General features: G+C 42.1%; 1 protein-coding gene across 1 annotated transcript in view; it reads left to right on the plus strand.

The window, feature by feature from the left end:
• The window catches only part of LOC144506053 (cilia- and flagella-associated protein 47), a 384,789-nt gene that overhangs the window by 234,494 nt on the left and 132,823 nt on the right, over positions 1-17,472 (plus strand). Inside the window, exon 26 of the mRNA XM_078231872.1 lies at positions 8,977-9,152. Coding sequence (XP_078087998.1) covers positions 8,977-9,152 — 176 coding nt within the window. The remainder of the gene's footprint in view (positions 1-8,976; positions 9,153-17,472) is intronic.

Here is a 17,472-nt window from a genome sequence, read left to right on the forward strand (position 1 = left end):
TCCTGAGATTGGATGTAATATAAACTTTGTATTTTGCCAGGGTAACTGGAGCACCTGGAGGAAACCCACACAGACATGGGGAGAATGTGCAAACTCCACACAGTCGCCCAAGGCCAGAATCAAACCTGGGTCCCTGGCACTGTGAGGCAGCCGTGCTAACTGCTGTGCAACTGTGCTGCCCCGAGTGCATCTATTGTACATGGTGAAGTTTTGAGCATTTTTCAGCCTGGCCAGTTAAGTCGATTTAAACTTTAACTAATCTCTGCCAATCGTATCAATCTTCATAGGTGGCAGAAATTTTTAAAATCTCTCAGCTTGTGGCATTGGGGAGTTGTACATTTCTTACATAATTCCATGCGTGTAGGTCTGTGCCATCCAGACGAAGGAAGAGGCTTTCTAGAAGGGTCAAAGCTGTACCCAGATTCAGTGAGGCCACCCTTGGTGCCCTTCTGCATACAGCATATGATTGATGTGACCAGCTCATGCCACGCACTGGGAAAAGGAAAGCCAAGAGTTCAGCAAACCCTTTCTGTCGCTGTTGCAATATTAAGGCATCCCTGACGTCACAGCCATCCACTTGATCACGGCCACGGTCTTCAGCAGAAGCATTGTCCTGGTCTCTCAACTCATCATCACCCTCGTCCTCAGCAGACTGACCCCCAGCTGGCATGTTACCATCCTCCAGGACATCTCCTCTTTGAATGGCAATGTTATGGGAATGGACAGCAAACCACAACCATCAGGGACACGTGAAGGGGAGTAATGTCATGCACCTCCAGGTCTGTGCAGGCATCAGAATCACATCTTAAGGAGACTGATGCTCTGCTCCACTATGCCCTGGTGTCATTGTGACTCTCATTGTGTGTCCTCACTGTATCAGGTTTGGGCTCTTAGCTACCTTATCAATGGATAGCCCTTGTGACCTTGTAGCTATCCCTCTCAGGACACAGGGCTGGTGTCAATGTCTGGAATCTGAGAGTTGCTCAGAATGTATGAGTGATGACAGTTCCCCAGGCACCTGGTGCAGACCTGCATGATTCACCTGATGAGGGTCACACACTAGCTGCATATGGAGTGGAAGCTCTCTCTGTTTATGATGATGCCTGGAAATCCAGCCTTAATGTCTATGAGCATGCAGTTAATGACTCCCTGCACACTAGGGAAACCTACACTCACTAAACATCCTTGGACTTTACCCATTTGATGCTGGACAGCCTGCCTGAAGGAGGTGTAATTCCCAGCCCTTCAGTACATTGTTCCTGTGAACACCTTGATATAATGGCATGCAGCAAGCCATGATATCCCATTGAGGTTTCCACAGGCTGCCTAGAATGGCTGATTGTGAAGAAGTAAAGCAGCACTGTCACCTGCAACGCAACAGGCATCGGGTGGCTTCCAGTGCAGCAGATCGCCCCTGTGAACATCTCACAGACTGATGTTACTGTGGCTCTTAAAAGCCTGTTTCTTCTCCTGCACTCAGTCTCGCTCAGTTGCAGGCAGCTAAATCTCTGGCTTTATACCTTTGGGATTGTATACAATCGTCTGCATTCACAGCTCTATGAAACAAGTGAGATGAATCCATTTGTCTTTTCCTATCTGTCATTTTTGCTGATTCATGTGTTCACAAATGGACAAAGAAAATAACATTCAAAGCAAACGTAAGTGTAGTATTTCCTTTGGTTCCAGGATGAAAAACGTCAGATACGTAGGTAGATTAGAGAAGTTAGGACTGTTATCCTTGGAGAAGTGGTGAAGGAAAGATTTGATAGAGGCATTCAAAATCATGAGGAGTCTGGACAGAGTAGATCAGGAAACATTGTTCCCAATGGTGATTTAAGGTCATTGGCAAGGGAAGCTATGGCAACAGAGAAGAATTGTTTTCACACGGCAAATGATTGGCATCTCGAATGGACTGCCTGGGAGCGTAGTGGACGCAGGTTCAATCTAGGCATTTGAGGAAATTGGAGTGTTATCCGTAAAGGAAGAATATATTGGGCTTGCGGGGTAAAGGTGGGAGAGTGGCACTGGGTGATTTGCACCTTCACCAAGTCAGCTCAGCCACCATGGACTGTAACCATTCTGTGATCGATTAAATTATTGAGAAATCATTGCAAAATTGTCATGAATGTTTTGTACTGTGCAGTTATTACAAGGATTATTGGTTAAATGCTATTCGAGGTAATGCACATATTTATAACCATGGCCCTTAAATTTGCTCATGCAAAGTTTCCAATTCCCTTCCCATATGAACTTTTCCAGCATGTGGCTCATGGGAAAATGTGTAGTAAGCAAGTTTTAAATGTGTATGTTGCTTGAATTGGAAGAACTTTTGATAGATATGCATCTGGAATATTTCAATGATTTTTAAAAAATATATACAGAACAAGTCTATTGAACATTACAACATGAAGAACATAGGGGCAGGAATAGACCCTTGAGCTTACTCTACAATTCAGTTTGATCATGGCTGATCATCTGCCTTATCTCCACTTTCCCTCCTACGTCTCATATCCCTTGATTCCTTGACAGATGAACTTCAGGCTTGAATATGTTTCATGATGAAGCATCCATAGCCCTCTGGTGTAGAGAATTCCAATGATTCGAAATCTTCAGAATTAAGAAATTATGCCCATTCCAGTCTTAAAGGATTGACCATCACCACCCCCCCGCCTTTTCCTGAGCTGTGCCCCTATGTTCTAAATTCCCCAGCCAGAGGAAACAGCCTCTCAGTATCTACCTTGTCAAGCCCCTTCAGAATCGTGTATATTTCAAAAAGATCATTACTCGTTCTTCTGAACTCCAGATGATATAAGTCCAATTTACTCAGCTTCTCATCACAGTACAATCCGCTCAACCCAGAAATAAATGTGGTGACTCACTGCTGTGCCACCTCCAAGGCAGGTATATCCTCCCTTAGATCTGGATCCCAAAACTTTGCGAAGTACACCAAGTGTGATCTTATACAATTGTGAAGACTTTTTTTTCCAAAGTGGAAAGGAAGCTTAAAACATTAAACCAAAGTGTGATTAAGGGGGTCGATTATGTACTCCAGTCCCTGCGATGCCCAACTAGCACAGAAGGCCTAGATGGTGCTCTCAGACACCGCATGCTCCCCTCTCCAGGGACACCAACCAGCAAATATAGCCGCAGTAAGGGGACAGATAGTCGGGTTGGATGACCCCTTCGGTCGTCCACTGCCTGGACCTGTTAATAGCATGTTTGGCTGGGTGCAGGAGCAGGTTCACAAGGAATTCCTCCACCTTCCCCGCCTCCCTCCGCACCAGTTGTTCTTCACAATAGAGATCAATGTGCAATTTGCCTTCCTAATTGCCTGCTGTGCCTGCATATTAACTGTCTGTTCACTCTACAAGTACACTCAAGTCTCTCTGAACATCAACAATTAACAGTCTTATGCCTTTTTAAAAAACATCTACTTTTCTCACAACCAAAGTGAACAATCTCACATTTCCCCACATTATACTTCATCTGTCGTGAAGCCTTTTTGTATCCTCAAAGATTGCATTGCCTCTTAGCTTTGTATCATCAGAAAACTTGGATACATTCCTCTCAGTCCCTTTGCCTTATTGCAAGTAGCTGAGGCCCAAGCTCTGACCCTTGCAGCTCTCCATGCATGCAGCCTGATCACTTGAAAATGTCCGATTCATCACTCATCCCTGCTTCCTGTCCATAAACCAATCCTCCACCCGTGCTAATATTTTACATCAACTCCATAATCACTTAACTGTGTATTAAGCTTTTGTGTGGTACCTTTATTAAATGCCTTCTGGATATTTATACTAAATTTACTGACTCCTATTTATCTGCCCTAGTAGTACATCCTCAAAAAACTAATAAATTTGTCAAACCTGATTTCCCTTTTTGTGAAGCTAGGAAGGTTTGACAGAAGGGAGGATGTTGACATTTCATTTTTCTGAATGTTTTCTGTGAACTGTTGCATTCTTGAAATAGTTTTCTTTAGTTGTGCAATAAATACTTAACCTAAATAAAAAGCATAATTCTATTCAAAAGTATAACAGTATGTTAGAAACAAAGATATGCATTTATATAGCGCCTTTCACTACCACACATGTCTCAAAGAACTTTACAACCAATTTTACATTGAAAGCGAAGTTACAGTTGTGTTGCAGCAAATGTGGCAACCAGTTTGTGTACAACAAGGTCCACAAACAAATGTATAAGTATTGTTCAATTGATCCTATTAACTTTAAGGACCGGCTATTAAGTTTGTGATCATTAACTCATAAGGTCAGGTATCTTGATTCCAAGCTATGCAACCCAAATTTATTCCAGTTGTAAGGTTAAGATACTAAGATAAGTTAAAATCTCTCATTTTTAATGACAGTGATAACGACCAGATGATGTGTTTTTGTGATATTGATTGAGCGATAAATATTTACCAGGGATATGAAATGAAAACAAAGTGCTGGAAATACTCAGCAAGCCTGGCAGCATCTCGACTAGAGACTGGAAAATCCCACTCGAGGTCAACGGACCTTCCCATTGTGCCGCTCTCGCCCGCTCCAATTCCCGTGGTGGGCAGGGCGGTAGAATTCCGACGATTAAGTCCAAGTTTTGAGTCAATATGACACTTCTAAGAAAAACAGTCAGATTCTCTGTTTAACGTCTCATCCAAAAGATAGCACCTGTCACAGTGCTGCACTGGAAGTATTGGTGTTGACATTTGTGCTCAAGCCCTGCAGTGGGACTTGAACCTGGAATCTTGTGACTCAGAGGCAATTGAGACACAATACATCAGGAAAGGACTGTTGTTTGGAGCCAAACACAGTTTTATATTTTGAAGATATTAATGTCATTTTTATAATTTCTAAGGCACTGTAATGATTTCTTATCATTTTTCTCATTCCATGTACCTCATACACAAAAATAGATTTAGAATAATATCACCAAATCGGAATTAATTATTTCAGTTTCCTAGTGGCAGCATCTAATCCATTCTCTTCAATTGAGCTCTGGGTAATGTAATATTTTTAGATCAATGTTTTTATCACTGCAGGGTTTTTCTTTTTCTTCCCAGTAGTAGATCTAGCCAAACAATTTCATTTGATTTATATATATATCCTCCTTAATAACTAAAACTTTAATGCAGCAAGTTTCTAATAACCACTTGTTTCCAAGTGAGTATTAACACCTGAAATACAACCAAACAATTCTGTAAATGTGTTTGTCTGCCTACATTGGAAAAGAGCAGAAATATATTACAGCAATAGCAACCAGTTCTCTTATAGTGCCGTTTACATGGAGAAACATCTTTCGGTGTAATACAACGGCAAAATAAAAATAAAACTTCTAAGCCAAAATGAAGGATGCCAAAGCAATTAAAAGCTTGGCCAGAGAGATCAGTTTAAGGAGGGCATTAAAGGAAGAGGTGGAGGGAAGGATGCAGGGAGGGTATTAGAGGGCTTGATGTCTATATGGCTAAAGGCACAGCTGCTAACAGCAAAGAGAGGGAGGATACACAAGAGGCCAGACTCACAGAAATCACTGGACTGGTTATAGATGGGGCAATGCTGAGATAAACCATAAGGAAAACATTTCAAATTGGGCCTGTATAGGATTGGTGTAATTGATCTGTTGGGCAAGATGCAAGATAGGATACAGGCAGAAGATGAGATAGAGTTTATAGAGGGTGCAGTATGGGAGGACTGTCAGAAGAGCATTGCTCACAGTTGAAATAAAGCAGAAAATGCTGGAAACTTCTGATGAAAAAGAAGAAAAATGTCAGTGAAAGAAAAAACAAATGTATCGATTCTTAGTATTTTGAAAGTAAGCAAGATACACATGCCTGGAATTTCATTCAAGAAAACTATCCATTCTTGTTGGAGGTGGTCAAGTAAGTAAAATTAGTTTAAGAGAAGACAAACTCTACTCCTCAAAATGGTGACCACAATTTCCCTCCTGCTGTGTAAAGTTGGTATAAATTGGAACTGTGACTCACTGAACTCTCTCCCATATCTTTGTCACCTTCAGACTGAACTATTCCAGTGCTAAAGCAAAATACTGAGGATGCAGGAAATCTGAAAACAAAACAGAAAATGCTGGAAATATTCAGCAAGTCTGGCAGTATCTGGCGGAAAGAATCTGAGTTCAAGTTTCAGGCTGATGGCCTTTCATCAGAACTGGGAAAACTTAGAAATGTAACAGGTGAAAGAAGGGATGGCAGAAAGGAGAACAAAATGAATGCCTATGATTGGTTGGAAAGCCGGGGAGATTAAGTGACAGTAGGGTTGATGGTACAAAGCTAGAGGAGCGGTAAAGGGATAAGTAAAGAAACAAAATATGCATCGAGAGGCGATGTGAATGACAAATTGCAAATCGCTGCCATATGAAAGTGAAAATAATAAAGGAAATCAAGAGTGGAAAACCAAAAGCAGCAAAGAAAAAGGCAACAAAATGGGGACAGGGTTTATGATCTGAAATTGTTCAACTTTGTGTTGAGTCCAAAATGCCTAATCAAAAGATGAGGTGCAGTTCGTTGAGCTTAGGCTGGACTTCATTGAAACACTGTAAGAGGCCATGGACAGAGAGGTCAGAATGGGAACAAGATGATATAAATGAAAGGTATTGCTATGGGAACCCACATAGGTCCAACCTATGCCTGCCTTTTTTGGATATGTGGAACATGTTTTAATCCTATTCAGGCCCCCTCACTCACTTCTGTTTCAGGTACCAATACCATTTCCTGCTCTCACCTTGAACTTGAAAATATCACCAATTTCACTTCCAATTTCCACCCTTCCCATCTCTGGTTCATCTTCAATTCTTCCCTTCCTTTCCTCAACCTTTTAGTTTCCATTTCTGGGGTAGGCTATTGACGAGTACTCACTATAAGCCCATTGTCACCCACAGCTACCTTGATTCCTCACATCCCGCTTCCTGTAAGTATTCTGTTTTTCTGTTTCTTTCTTCTGATGATGCAGAATTCCATACTAGAACCTCCAACATCTTTTCCTTTATCCTCAACCAAGGATTTCCCCTCACCTTGGTTGATAGGGCACTAAACCATATCCTTTCCATTTCAGGCACTCTCTCGCTTCTCCTTCCCTTCATCCTCCACCATTTTCACTACACCCACCCCTATGCCACCACAAACATACCTCCCTATCTCAGCCCCTTTCACTATTCCAAAGGGATCACTGCATCCGTGAAACGTTGGTCCACTCCTCAATCACCACAGACACATCCTCCCCTTCTCATGCCACCTTCTCATGCAAGCACAGGAGAGTGCACAAGTGGTGAGTGTCAGGCTCCCAAATTCCAAAGGCATATTGTATGTGGGGTTGAGGTTGCAATTAGATCAACCATGAGCTACTTGAATAGCGGAGCAGGCTTAAAGAGATGAGTGGCCTCCCCCGCACCTAATTTGTATATTCCTATGAACAAGCTACCACAACGGTTTGCAATTTGTATATTATAAGGAGGTATCCAAAGTCAAGATAAGTAAATTTCAGGCCACTTGTCTGAAGATTTTAAGTATTAAATTTAAATGTTTATTAAAACCAAGAAAAAAAAAACAATGACACAGGAACACCTTTACACAGTTAACAGTACTTCTACAAACATTTCCTAAAAGATTTTGGCTTAAATAAACTCAGAGCTAAAGTCCCTTTTTATGGCAACAGTCCTCAAAAATTTTTCTAATCTATAAAGATGCAATTAATATCACCGCATAATGCTTTGCTGTTCTATCTTACACAGGCTTCTCCTCTCTGAGGCTGGCAGCAACTGGTGTTCACAGGTCTGGTGTCAACACACACTTTCTTGTTGAGATATCAAAGCCTCATCACAATAGTCTTTTAAGTTCCTCTATAAATATGTTTTTCCCTTTTGATCGTCAACTCTATTGTTTCTACAGTCCTCTAGAAGTTCCTTTTCCCAAACTTGACCAATCTTTCCTGCTACTTTATCGCTCTATAGAATTAGTAAGAGTTTTAACAACACCAGGTTAAAGTCCAACAGGTTTATTTGGTAGCAAATACCATTAGCTTTCGCAGCGCTGCTCCGAAGAAAGCTAATGGTATTTGCTACCAAATAAACCTGTTGGAATTTAACCTGGTGTTGTTAAAACTCTTACTGTGTTTACCCCAGTCCAACGCCAGCATCTCCACATCATGACTTCTATAGAATTAAACATACTACTTTGTCTCACCCACCTACAATTTTTCACTTGCATATGTTCCTTTTGAAATATAACAGTTAACTTTAAATCACTCCGTGTCCACCCTAATGTAAATTCCCATTCAAGCTGCTCCTCTGACACTCTGTTCATTTCCACTTCAACCACTTGTCTTCACACCTACTCTCTATTGATGTTTTGACCTTTGCCGCCTAACTTTCTTCAGTTTAACCAAACCAGTCACACACACACAAGTATGTTTCACAATATATGACAGTGAAATTGAAAACATATTGAGAACTCTAATTTTTCCTCACAATTTCTAACTGTCCCCAGTTCGGATGAAGGGCAATTAGCAGAAAACATTAATTTGCTCTCTCCACAGATGCTACCAGACCTGCAAAGTATAAGCAGAATTTTCAGTTTTTATTTAAACTAAATTCCTCCTTGTTTTCCCACTCAGCACTTCACAAAATTCTGTACTTCTAAGTGATCAGCTACTATGCCCAGATCTCTTTTTTATGACCCATTCCCTTTACTGGATACACCTGCATGTTATAGAAATTTCATAACCTCACGTACATAGTATTTGTAAATATTAAATAACTGCAGTCACACCTGAGCCACTCCCATCTTATTGAGATCAGCCTGCAAGCTGATTTGGCTTGATTTGCTATGCCTTTGAATTTTTGCAGATCAGTCATTAGATTATGTATCATGGTCAACTAAGTGACCTGTTTTGTGAAATACTTTAAAACGAAAGAACTTCAGGTGTATAATTATCAGTATTTTATTAAGTAAGTTGTTATTTCTGTACCTAGGAAGTCATTGATGTGATCATCCCGATAAGTAATCCTCTTGAAGAATCTTTGACACTTGATGTTATGCTGAATGGAGCTGGGATTACTGGAGCCACCTGTTTGGTAATTGGACCAAAAGAAGTTATTTCGTATAAAGCTAAGTACGCTCCAAGCATTGTTGGCGAAAGTGTGGGAAGGTAAGATAATTAAATTTCTGCAATATACTGCGATATAACCAAGATACTGGCGACTTTTCACAGAACCATAGACATTCTTTGGACAGAAGAAGAGCATTTGGCACATACTGTCTATAACAGCCAAAAAAGAGCTATTCAGCTTAATCTCACTTCCCAACTCTTAAGTTGTATGTTCCTTATAGGTTACAGCATTTCAAGTGCATATCCAAGTTTATTTTAAATGCAGTGAGGATTTCTGCCTCTTCCATGCTTCCAGGCAGTGAGTTTCAGACCCCTTTATGTGAAATAAAAATCTGCTCAACTTCTACTAATGCTTCTACCAATTACTTTAAATCTGTGCCCCCTGTTTATTAACTGATCTAAGAAGAGAAATAGATCCTCTCCATGCATTCTACCTGAACCCCCATATTCTGAAAAAGCTCAATTAATTATTCGTTCGTCCGCCTCTGTTTCAAAGAAAACTACTCCAGTTTATATAATCTTCCCACGTCGCTAAAATTCTCCAGTCCTGGCAACACCCTTGTAAATCTCCTCTGAACTCTCTCTAATGTGATCACATTACTCCTGGCATGTTGTTATCAGAACTGTACACCATACTCTAGCTGTGGCCTAACTGGTATTTTTATGCAGTTCCAGCATAACTTCCTTGCTCTTATTTAATGCCAGAGCATTTAAAGAAAGTATGCCATGTGCTTCCTTAACCACCTGATCTATCCATCCTGCTATCTTCAGGAATCACAGTAAGAAGTTTAACAACACCAGGTTAAAGTCCAACAGGTTTATTTGGTAGCAAAAGCCACACAAGCTTTCAGAGCTCTAAGCCCCTTCTTCAGGTGAGTGGGAATTCTGTTCACAAACAGAGCTTATAAAGACACAAACTCAATTTACATGAATAATGGTTGGAATGCGAATACTTACAACTAATCAAGTCTTTAAGAAACAAAACAATGTGAATGGAGAGAGCATCAAGACAGGCTAAAAAGATGTGTATTGTCTCCAGACAAGACAGCCAGTGAAACTCTGCAGGTCCACGCAACTGTGGGAGTTACAAATAGTGTGACATGAACCCAATATCCTGGTTGAATCAGGAATCCGCAGACATGAACCGCAGGATCTCTCTGCTTCTCTATACTTCTCAGTATCCTATCGTTTATTGCTTTGCCTTGTTTACCTTCACCAAATTCATTACTTCATACTTTTCTGGACTGAATTCTATTTGCCACTTTGCACTTTGCCTTGAGTTCACCTATGTGAATAGGCCTTGACAAGTTCTAGGTTGATGGCAGGGCAACAGTCAAAGCAAGACTTGTTTTTTTTAAATGAAGTCTGTGAGTATCTTTTAAAATTTGTTCTGTGCATTATTCACAATAGTTATGTTTTTGTCAGGATTTTCTTCCCAGATATTTTTGTTGCTCTATTTTTAGTTGCTGCATTTATATATTTTTTAATTTTATTAATTAAAGCAATGTGGGCATCATCATTGCTCTTGGGAAGGTGGTGGTGAGCTCAATCACTGCACTCCATGTAGTGTAGATATATTCAGTAAGAAGTCTCACAACACTAGGTTAAAGTCCAACAGGTTTATTTGGTAGCACAAGCCATAAGCTTTCGGGGCATTGCCCCTTCATCAGGTGAGTAGAAGTTGTGTTCACAAACAGGACATATATATAGACACAAACTCAATTTACAAGATAATGGTTGGAATGCGAGTCTTTACAGGTAATCAAGTCTTAAAGGTACAGACAATGTGAGTGGAGAGAGGGTTAAGCATTATCTTGTAAATTGAGTTTGTGTCTGTATATGCCCTGTTTGTGAACACAACTCCCATTCACCTGAAGAAGGGGCAGTGCTCCGAAAGCTAGTGGCTTGTGCTACCAAATAAACTTATTGGAATTTAACCTGGTGTTGTGAGACTTCTTACGGGGATTACCCCAGTCCAACACTGGCATCTCCACATCACGTGTAGATATACCCGCAGTGCTTAAGGGAGGGCGGGAGTTCCAGGATTCTGACTCAGTGACATTGAAGGAATGATGATGCATCTCAGGGTGTCTGGCTTAGAGGGGAATCTCCAGGTGGTGGTGTTCCCATGCCCTTTCCTTCTCGATGGTGGTGGTCATGGGTTTGATAGGTGATATCTAAGGAGCCTTGGTGAGTTGCTACAGTGCATCTTGTAGATGGTACACACTGCTGCTTCTGTTTTTTCTTAGTGGAAGGAGTGTGGAGGGGATACCAAATAGGTGGGTTGCTTTGTCCTGGATGGTGTCAAGTTTCTTCAGTGTTGTTGGAGCTGCACTCATCCAAACAAGCGATGATTATTCCATCACACTTCTGATTTGTGCCTTTTAGATTGGGGAGTCAGGAGGTGTGTTGATTTCTGAAGGATTCTTAGCTTCTGACCTGCTCCTGTAGCCATTGTATTTATAATGGCTAGTCAAGTTGAGTTTCCGGGGATGTTGATATTGAGGGATTCAGTGATGGTATTGGCATTGAATTTCAAGGACCGATGGTTAGATTTTCTCATGGTCATTGCTTGGCACATGTATGATGTGACTGTTACTTGCCGCTTGTCAGGCCAAGCCTCGATATTGTCCAAGTCTTTCTACATTTGAATATATACTTCGGTATCTGAGGAGTCGCAAATGATGTACTATCAACCATTTCCCCATTTCTGACCTTTTGATGGAAGGGAGGTCATTGATGAAGCAGCTGAAGATGGTTGGGCCTAGAACACCATCCTGAGGAACTTCTGCAGTGGTGCCATGGAGCTGAGATGACTGACCCCCAATAACCACAACTATCTTTCTTTGTACTAGGTATGGCTGCAACGATAATTGGCTGGGTTGGATTTGTCCTGCGTTTTGTGAACAAGACATGCCTGTGCAATTTTCAACATTGCTGGATAGATGCCAATGTTATAGCTGTACAGGAACAGTTAGCCTGGGGCACAGCACGTTTTGGAGCACAAGCCTTCAGAACTATTGTTGGAATATTGTCAGGGCTCTTGCCTTTGTAGTATCCAGTGCCTTCAGCCATTTCTTGATATCACATGGAGTGAATTGAATTGGCTGAAGGCTGGTATCTGTGGTGTTCATTAAATGGCAGGGCAGACTTGATGGGCCGAATGATCTACCTCTGCTCTTACGTCTTATGATCTTATACTCGGGACCCCCGGAGAAGGCTGAGACGGATCACCCACCGTTCACAATGGGAGTTGTAGCAGGCATTTTTCTTTGTGTATTATTTGAAAGCTGAGGGACACCATTAGAAAATGAGATATCAAACAGATTTATTTAATAAGATGTAAATGGCAGACATTCTATTCACCTGTGATGCCAAATGTGCAGAGCAAGGCACACCTATCCAGCAATATCCCAGGAAGCAGCCTTCACAAATTGCACTTTGTTAAGAAAGCAAGTTTTGCTATGATTGGGATTGGCTTCTAGCTAATATCCACCATTCAGTTGACATAGCCAGTACTGTTTAAGGTCACTACATCCTGATATTTTATGCATCTAATTCTTACCAAGCAGCCACAAGAAACATTATCGATCAATCGAACAATGTTTTGCATATATAACAAGCAGTTGAGTTGTGCTATTCACCAGTTTATTACATGTTTGCAACTTCAAAACATGAGATTCACCTTGGCTACTCCATTCTGCATGGCACAGTGGTTAGCACTGCTGCCTCACAGCACCCGGATTAGCTTCCTGGCTTGGGTCACTTTCTGTGTAAGTTTGCACGTTCTCCCCATGTCTGTATGGGTTTCCTCCGGGTGCACCGGTTTCCTCCCACAGTCTGAAAGACTTGCTGGTTAGGTGCATTGACCTGAATAGGCGCCAGAGTGTGGCGACTAGGGGAATTTCACAGTAACTTCATTGCAGTGTTAATGTAAGCCTTACTTGTGACTAATAAATAAACTTTAAGAAGAGAAACAGCAGCAACAAGTGGGGATCCTCTGGAAGCATTGGGTTGTTAGGACTCTACAAAGGAGGGCTACTTGCAAGTATATTTATGTTGTCCTTATAATCAATAGATCTACAGTACTTATCTCTTGTTTCCTGAGGATTAATGCATGTAAATCCATAAGGAGCAGATATGCTGCCAACCAGCGAAAGGGAAATAAATATATGCTACACCCTTTGTACCCTTGACAATATCCCAGGACTGTGCCTCGGCACCTTTACAGAATTGCTTGAGCGCAACTGTAAGAGGTTTGTGATGCAAATTAAGCCCCTATCTATTTGCTTCCTGAGCATGCTCAAAGTGGAGAAGATAATGGAATCCAGAGCCAGCCTGATGTCAGTAGGAATATTGATGAGAGATGCAACTAATCATGCTGGAGACCCTGGAAGGAGAACCAGATTGCAGGGTCTATGGTGCTGTCCATATGCTCCATGATAGATCAACCAGCATTGTACCAGAATTCCACATGTGCTGGAAGCAGATTCTTCCATACTCTTCAACAGGAAGTCCAATGTTTTAAGCTTTTGCAAGTTAATCATCATCCTAATTTTGAAATACAATGTTCCTTCAATGTTATTGGGTCAAAATACTGGAACTCCCTGCGTAACAGCATTGTAAGAGTACCTTGCCTACAGAAACTGAAGTACAATACCCAAATGATTCACCATCCTTTCAAATGCAGCGATAAGCAATAAATGCTGGCATTGTCAGTGATGCTCAAGTCCATGACAAAAATGACCAAATAAATCTATTTAACCTAATCAGGGTATCAATTTAGAAGTTGGTTCTTGGAAAGGTGAGGGTAAGTGCAGGTGTGCCACCCCATCATCTGGTGGATTATCCCACTACAACTCATGGGTGCAGAGTCCATGTCCTAGGCTAGACACGGGAATGGAAAACAATAGTTGATAAGTATCAGTGCAATACAGCATCAACAAGCTAAAGGGAACAGCCTAACACCCGCTGTACTTGGCCTCCAAGCTTGGCATAGCCAATACTATGCATCCACCCTGTGTCAACAATTTCCATGGCAGCATTTCCCATCAGAATGAAGGTTTGATGATTACCTCACCTTCCTTTTAGATTCAGTCTCTCTCTTGTTGCTTGGCAGCCTGTCTTTCAAAGAGAGTGGGAGCAGGTTAGCGTTTATAAAATATTATGCTCCTGCTTCTTATAAAGTGGATGCTGAGAAGGAGCAGCAAGGTGTGAACAAGAGGGGGAGGTGCGTAAGAAAACACAACTAGTGTGAAAGGAGTTTATAGAACATTAAAATACATTCCAGTTGTTAGATGATATCAGCAGCATGTTTGTGCCAGTTCTGAGGACACTGGTGGGTGTGAAGTGTAGGATTGTAAGTGGGAAAGAGCTATGCTGCAGTGTCACATTGTGATTGGAGGAGCAGCATGTGAAGCGGGGGAAGAGAAGGATTAGGAGTACTGGGATAAATGTGTGGTGTTGCGAGGCTTTTAAAAATTAAAACAGACAGATGAAAGCAATATTTTCATCTTCCTTGTCCTTCTCAAAATACTGGGCCTCTTTCAACAGCCAGCACTCATCCAGTGTCTATTGAAAATAAAAATCATGCCAAGACTCCTTGGTGACAGCTGCAAGGAACATCAGATCTCAACTTACCAATGAACTGTTCACATCTGTTTCACATAGTCTACCTTTATTACCATCGCCATAAATCTTTCTCCCTCACCTCCAAATAAATGACAAAGCTCCAATTCAGTGCTCACCCTTGAATATAGAGGCATCACAACAACCTCTTGACCCTATAGGGTCATGAAAGTCTTCATCACCGGATTAAAAAGGTCAGCACAGAATAAGCACACTCTTTCTTGTATGCCTCTAATCTCAACATAAGTACACATTATCAATGGTGTGGTGTGGAGTGGAAACAGTGCATGCCTGGCATGCCTTCGTCCTGATGCAAGCATACTGGGTGTTTCTGCCCCTATCAATCAATGATTTGGATAGTTTAATGCAAGAGACAGCTTCATTGAAGAGGATGCCCTGATTCGCCTGTAGATGTTTTTGACATAAGCTGTATGGATTCCAGTGAAACTAAAGAAAGACTTATATTTATATTGTGCGTTTCATAACCTCAGGCCATCCCGATGTGCTTGATAGCCAATAGAGGAAGTACTTTTTTTAACGTGTAAAGCACCATGGTAATGGAGAAAAGATAGGAGCCAACGTTGCTTACAGCAGAGTCCCACAAACAGCAATGCAGTGATTATCAGATTACCAGTTTTTGGTGATCTTGTTTGAGACAAATATTGGTCAGTACACCAGGATCAACTCCCCAGATCTTTTTCAAAATGGTATCATGAGATCCTTTATGGCCACAAGAGAGCAGACGGGCCCTCGACTTAACATCTCGTCCAAAAGATGCCACATTCTCCATTGTCACATACTCCTTTGACGCCCGAAACTGAGTTAAAGCTTTCTTAATATTTCCATGAATGAGGACCAGAATAGAGGGTTTTAGGCTCAGTTCACATTTTATAGAATCATAGAAGGAGACTATTTACCTCATTGAGTCTGTGGCAACACTTTTGAAGACTAATCCCTCTGTCCCACTCCTCCCTCTTTCCTCATAGCACTACAATTCTTTTCTTCTTCAAGTTTTTAACCAATTCCCCTTTGAAGGCTACTACTGAATCCTATCAGGTATTGCATTCCAAATTCTAATCACTTCTTGTTGTTATATATTATCTGTTTTGACTGGTAGTACTAACAAGACAAAAGATGACAAGGTGCCACACTGATGAACCAACTCGATGCAGATTTATTTTCATGTGATTAATCAGACAGAGCTGCATTGCTTTACAATACAAAATAGTTGCATAAAACACATTTTTCTCATGTTGCCTCTGTTTCTTTTATGAATCACCTTTAATCTGCACCCTCTGACTATCAATTCCTCAGCCATTGAAAACAGTTTTCTTTATTTAATGTATCTAAACTGATCATGATTGTAAAGGTAAAGGCAAAATACTGCGGATGCTGCAATCTGAAACAAAATGCTGGAAAATCTCAACAGGTCTGACAGTATCTCCATAGATGCTGTCAGACGTGCTGAGATTTTCTAGCATTTTCCATGATTGTAAAGGCCTCTATTGAATCACCATTTAACCTTCACCGCTCTAAAGAAAGCAAGCCCAGCTTCTCCAGTCTATCTATATAGCTGTAAAGCCTCGTACCTGGAATCGTAGGAGTGAGTCACCTCTATACTCTTTCCAAAGCCTTTGTCTTCTTTCTAAAGTGTGGTGCCCAGAATTCGACCAAGTGGGCAGGGTTTAAACTGGCGATGGGAAGCAGGTTCAGGTGTGGGCAATCCCTCCATTTCATTTACACCCTTTGCTCATCTTTCATTCTGGTCATACCGTTTCCTGAAGACTCATGTCCATTTGGAAACATGAATAAATAGATCAAATTAAATATAAAAATCAATCCCTATTAAATCACTAAGAACAATTAATGCAGTGTTTGTATTTCAATCAGTTACCGTGAAGGTATCAATGAGATGTAGGCCGGAATTCTCCCAGAAAGATTCTAAGTGTCGAATTCGTGGGAAAATTGGAGTATTTCACGCTGAATTTTTTCACTGGGAGCTCACATTAGAATCTCCCACACTCTGCGCAATGCAGAGGCCACCAGTGTGGATATAATTAAATTTCAGGGGGTGGGGCCTATTCCACCCGGGAGGCTGAAACCAGCGGGACTCTGCGCATGCGCAGTGGCCTGAATTGTCAGCCTCCCGCTTGCTGGCTGGTTCGATTGCTGACCAGCCCAAAGAGCCGCCCCTTCCAATCCCCCAAGGCCCGATTGCGGCTCCCTGACCATTCTGATGCCAGCCCCAACTGGCCCCCGCCCGGATGGCCCTGATCTCCAGCACCCCCCCCCCACCCACAGTGCCTCCCCCAACAATCCTGAGCCTCCCCCCCCCGCCCCAGACAGTGCAGACCTCTCAGCAGCCTGCCCCAATCTCCACCCCCCAGTGATGAGGCAGACCCCCCCCGATCTCCTCTCTCTCGCCCACCTGACCCCCCCCCCCCCCCCCAACAGCTGACCTCTTCCCCCGGCAGACCTGGATGATCCCCTCCACACCCAGCAGACACACACCCGATCGCTGACCTCCCTCCCTCCTGCCTCGACCGACCCCTATGCAGAGTGGCGGCAGGAATCCCCACCCCCACGAGGCCCCGCCATCCCTTCAGGACTGTCCACTTGGCACTATCCCATGCCTGGGCATTGGCACTTTGTCCCTTGTGCAGTGCTGGGGGAAAGGCTGGCACTGCCAAGGTGCCCATGCCCAAGGTACACAACCCCCCACCCCCCAGAG

The sequence above is a fragment of the Mustelus asterias genome, chromosome 17, assembly GCF_964213995.1.
Source record: "Mustelus asterias chromosome 17, sMusAst1.hap1.1, whole genome shotgun sequence".
Lineage (NCBI taxonomy): Eukaryota > Metazoa > Chordata > Chondrichthyes > Carcharhiniformes > Triakidae > Mustelus > Mustelus asterias.